We start from the raw sequence: 5,200 nt of genomic DNA, 5'->3' as shown, positions 1-5,200 counted from the left end.
AAAATTTGTGTAATTTTTTTTTTAGAAATAAAACGTTATTACTAACAGAATAAAGATTTGCTATATGTACCAGAAGCATGTATTTTAATAACGCCCAAAATATATTTTGCTATTTAAATAATCTATTCTCCTTTAACTTATGTTAATTCGTACTTATAAAAAAATAGTTTTTCCTTTACTGTGAAGAAGTGTATTATGCATTTCCTCCTCGATTATTTAAATTGGATTATTACGAAAGTATTCTTTTTGAAATAATGTAGAATCTCAGGATAAACTATTGTCGCTGAGGGAACTATTAAACTTGACCTTCCGATATGAATTGCAACGACGACATATCCGTCCGGTTTGTTATGAATAGAAGAGAATAAGCGAATGAAAGAGATTATTCATTTTTATTAATTTATTTTTTATATTGTATCTTTCATATAGAAAGCAGCTGTGATAAGGAGATAATGAATCCTGGTTAAAATAATCTATCAAATTCTATTTCTTAATCATTTTATTTTTCTGTGATTACTCACTACGATACACATAAACAGCTAGACTGACTGAATTATGCTTAATACTTGATCATCATGTAAAAATTTTAACTGATCTTTGTAATTAGGGGCACTAACGGGGCACATACTTATGTAGAATAATGCAACATCCGGCCACCCTTGACATTTTTAACAATGAACTCACGAATATTCATTGAGAACAGTGGATACACAGTTCAGCATATTCATTGTGATGCAATGATCAGTATTGTCCTTTTGTAGAAGGATACGTTTCCTCCGACTGATCATTAGAATTTTAACTGCGGGAATATCAATTGTTAGATCCATAAAATCATTAATTACGTCACATTTCTTCACTTTCTACTTTGTGATTATATTTATAAAATTGTCTCACCACATGAATAATTAATTCTTCTACTGGTTAGTTAAAATATTTTATAATACAATTAACATAAAATGTATTGACGTGTATGATTCATAAAAAGTACGCGGCGTAATATAAATGGAGAATATATTCAATATATCTCGATACACATATTTTTCCAGTGACAGACATATTATAATCGCCTAAAGTTCTTAATAAATTCTAATTTAATAAAAATATTCAATTTTTTTATTTCTAACAATGCACATCCCTCATCGATCCTACACCTCTTCTCTTCATCCTTTATTTTCACTAATTCTTGCACAATCATCGCTTATAAATTAAAAACAAACTTCGGCGACAATAATGCGCATGCAAATTCTACAACATTTAACTGATAATATATACTTTAGAGCGGCTTATTTTTCGCGGAAAGTAAGTTAAAAGAGGATAGACGATCGACCGCCATTATGGAACACTTTGAGCGACGAAATTGAATCGATCAGAATTTTCAAAGGTCATTTCGACTGACCATCATTATGCAGATCAGTTACAGGAATATTCAGGAAAGAAATGGAGGAGTATCACATCGAGGAGGGGAAAACCATTATTATAAGAGGCCCTTCATCGTTTCCCCAGTTCTCAATTGCGTTAATTGTCTCAGTGCCGATCGTGGTGATACAAATTTAATTACTCTAAGGCACTGAGCTAAATTATTATACCCTAAAACTAGTAATTAAAACGAACTTGAAGGAAAGTACATTTGAAAAAAAAGGGAGCAAAAATGTCTTGCAACGAGAAAGTGAATCCATTGAAGGTGAACTACGCAATGACAGAACCTGGGGAGGAAGTTGTGATCACTGGACTATCTGGAAGGTTTCCTGCAAGTGACAACGTGATACAGTTGAAGAATAACTTGATGAACAAGGTGGACCTTATTACGGAGAATTACTCAAGATGGAGGCTAGGTAACTCAACTTAAATTCGGGAGTTATTCGAAGACAGAAATGAATTATTGTTATATTTAAATGAAAATATATACAAATAATTAAATAACTAATCTAAAAAATGTCATAATTAAAGTGACGAATTTCAATCGAATAATGCCAACAGTAAAATTGATCGAAAAATTCTATAATACAGATCACGCTGAAATCCCAAAGGATGGCGGAAAACTGAACGGTTTGTCCAAGTTTGACGCGATATTCTTCGGTGTCCACTACAAACAAGCTCACACGTTGGATCCTATGTGTCGATTGTTGCTGGAACACTCTTATGAGGCACTCCTCGATGCAGGAATTAATCCTAGGCAGATACGGGGGAGCAATACCGGGGTTGTGATAGGATCTTGTATTAGTGAGTCAGAGAAGACTTGGTTCTACGAGAAGTTGCAAGTAAACGTCAACGATATCACTCTTGACTCTTTAATTATTAGGTGTACAATAATTAATTTGATGCCTTTTCTCACAAAATCTTGACAACTTACATTTCTTCAGAGAAGAAATTCATCATTTAACCGATAAATGGAAAAAGGTCGTCCAAAATAACGGAGGATACTTTGAACATTAAAATTGTTTGATTTTTTTGTAAATAAACATTGTAAATTAATTTGTACACCTAATACATCAATCGTGAACTTCTAACACTTCTTCCAAATCTATTTTCAGGCTAATGGCTTTGGTATCACTGGATGCAGCAGAGCTATGTTAGCCAATAGGATCTCCTATTTTTTCGGTCTACATGGACCATCTTACGCGATTGACACTGCTTGCAGTTCAAGTTTGGTCGCGTTGGATCAAGCTTACAGGATGATACGAACTGGAATATGCGATACAGTAATCGTCGGTGGCTCGAATCTCTGTCTTCATCCTTACGTGTCTCTTCAGTTTGCTCGACTAGGTAATTTTTAACAATTCCGACAAAAATCTATCAGCCTTCACTCATGATCTTTTCGATAACCAGGTGTATTATCCACGGATTGTCGCTGTAAGTCTTTCGACGCCAGAGCAAATGGCTACGTTCGTAGCGAAGCAGTAAGCGTGATCGTGTTGCAAAAAGCGAAAAATGCAAAAAGGATCTATGCTCAAGTGGTCTACACGAAGAGCAACTGTGACGGTTACAAGGAGCAGGGTATCACTTTCCCATCCAGTGAAATTCAGAAGATGCTTTTAACTGACTTCTACAAGGAGTGCAATATCTCACCTAACTCTCTAGCTTTCTTGGAGGCTCATGGTACTGGTACCAGTGTTGGAGATCCTGAGGAATTAAATGCTATAGAGAAGGTGTTCTGCCAGGGCAGAAGTACTCCTCTTAAGATTGGTTCTATTAAGTCCAACATAGGGCATACTGAGCCTGCCAGTGGTCTCTGTTCTATAGCAAAGGTATGCTTTTAATTTTCAGTAAAATTAAGCACAAAAATGTTTCAAAAATTGTTTAAAGTTAGCAAGGATAGATCAGGATAGAGGATCTAAATTTTTGAAAGACTAAGATAGAAAGAGAATATTTTTCTTTAGATCATCATTGCAATGGAGTCAGGTCTCATTCCTCCAAACATACACTTCAAAAGTCCCATGAAAGGCATAAAATGTTTTGATGAGGGAAAGGTTGAAGTAGTCGTAGAACCAACTCCATGGAAGGGTGGTTATGTGGGAATAAATTCATTTGGTTTTGGTGGTGCCAATGTTCATGTCTTGTTAAAATCCTGTACTAAAGAGAAAGTGAACAATGGAGCACCTTCTGATAATCTTCCTAGATTGGTAGCAGTCTCTGGTCGCACACACGAGGCGCTAGAAACTCTTCTAGGCTATGTGAGTAAATTCTAGCCACTGTCTATGAAATTGAAGAAGATTGTAAGGATAAATAATTTTTTCAGATGGAAAGTATTCCAGTGGACGTGGAGTACATTCGACTTTTTCATGACATTTATGCAGAGAATGTAACTGGTCACATGTTCAGAGGGTACACTATAGTTGGATCTAAAATATCAGAGAAACCGCCAAGGGAGATTCAAGAGTATTCTGGCATGAAGAGACCAATTTGGTTCGTATTCTCTGGAATGGGATCCCAATGGGCTGGCATGGGTACATATAGAAATCTTAACATGAAAATTCCTTAAGAATTTACAAGATTGAAAGCGAAAATTAACTCGAATATTATCTTGGAATTTAATAGGTGAGGCATTGATGATGTTCCCTATCTTCGTGAAAGCCATTCAAAAATGTGACGCAGTCTTGAAACCACATGGCCTTAACATCGTCGATATCATCACTAACAAGGATAAAAAAACTTTCGATAATATTGTGAATTCCTTCGTTGGAATTGCTGCTATTCAGGTAAAGTACCTTTAAATCTTCGAAAGATAATTCTTCTCTAATTTATATCAACATTGTTATAATATTCACATAGATTGGACTTGTTGATCTGTTAACAACCGTGGGCATCGAACCAGACAATATCATTGGTCACTCTGTTGGAGAACTTGGATGTGCCTATGCTGATGGATGCTTCACTGCTGAGCAAATGGTACTTGCAGCTTATTCCAGGGGTCTAGCTTCCATAGAGACCAAAATGATTAAGGGATCTATGGCTGCAGTTGGTCTTGGTTATGAGGAGATCAAAGACTTGTGTCCACCGGATATCGAAGTAGCTTGCCATAATGGTCCTAATAGCACTACCATAAGTGGTCCTGCTGAGTCTGTGAAGGAGTTTATCACCAAGTTGCAGGTTCGTCTTATTTCTCAGGGTTTCCAATTTTTAATTGCATAATCATTTTAATCTTCGCTCTCTAATTACATTAGGCCAACAAAATCTTCGCCAAAGAAGTTCCATGCAGCAATATCGCCTACCACAGTCGCTATATTGCACAAGCAGGTCCAAAACTACTAGCAAACTTGAAGAAAGTGATACCAAATCCAAAACCACGAAGTTCCAAGTGGCTGAGCACCTCAGTGCCTCGTAATCAGTGGAACACCCCAGCTGCAAAGTATTCCTCCGCTGAATATCACACGAATAATCTGTTAAACTCTGTATTATTCTCTGAAACGGCTACGATGATCCCAGCAGACGCGATAACAATAGAAATCGCGCCTCATGGTCTCCTACAGGCGATCCTGAAAAGATCCTTGGATCAGAATGTGACGAATGTACCATTAACTCAACGTGGTCACAAAGATAACGCTGAATACTTCTTGCAAGCACTTGGAAAATTGTATAACATTGGCTTGCAACCTCAGCTCGCGAATCTTTATCCTCACGTAGAATATCCTGTTAGCCGTGGCACTCCCATGATCTCTCCTCATATTAGGTGACTTATCAGGATGATTAAAATAAAATTATG

At 36.5% G+C, this 5,200-nt stretch overlaps 2 protein-coding genes across 6 annotated transcripts in view; one reads left to right on the top strand and one right to left on the bottom strand.

The window, feature by feature from the left end:
- Positions 1-5,200, bottom strand: part of LOC108572478 (putative uncharacterized protein DDB_G0271982) — a 21,725-nt gene that overhangs the window by 8,264 nt on the left and 8,261 nt on the right. The gene's annotated exons all lie outside the window — the stretch shown is intronic.
- LOC108572208 (fatty acid synthase-like) overlaps positions 1,523-5,200 on the top strand; it is a 9,229-nt gene continuing 5,551 nt past the window's right edge. Inside the window, exons 1-9 of the mRNA XM_017934408.1 lie at positions 1,523-1,832; positions 2,008-2,258; positions 2,532-2,763; positions 2,827-3,245; positions 3,378-3,671; positions 3,737-3,944; positions 4,036-4,196; positions 4,270-4,587; positions 4,662-5,167. Of these exons, the coding sequence (XP_017789897.1) occupies positions 1,649-1,832; positions 2,008-2,258; positions 2,532-2,763; positions 2,827-3,245; positions 3,378-3,671; positions 3,737-3,944; positions 4,036-4,196; positions 4,270-4,587; positions 4,662-5,167 (2,573 nt within the window). The 5' untranslated portion in view covers positions 1,523-1,648. The remainder of the gene's footprint in view (positions 1,833-2,007; positions 2,259-2,531; positions 2,764-2,826; positions 3,246-3,377; positions 3,672-3,736; positions 3,945-4,035; positions 4,197-4,269; positions 4,588-4,661; positions 5,168-5,200) is intronic.

Source organism: Habropoda laboriosa, unplaced genomic scaffold (assembly GCF_001263275.1).
Source record: "Habropoda laboriosa isolate 0110345459 unplaced genomic scaffold, ASM126327v1 scaffold65, whole genome shotgun sequence".
Lineage (NCBI taxonomy): Eukaryota > Metazoa > Arthropoda > Insecta > Hymenoptera > Apidae > Habropoda > Habropoda laboriosa.
This window is presented reverse-complemented; position numbering and strand designations above follow the sequence as displayed.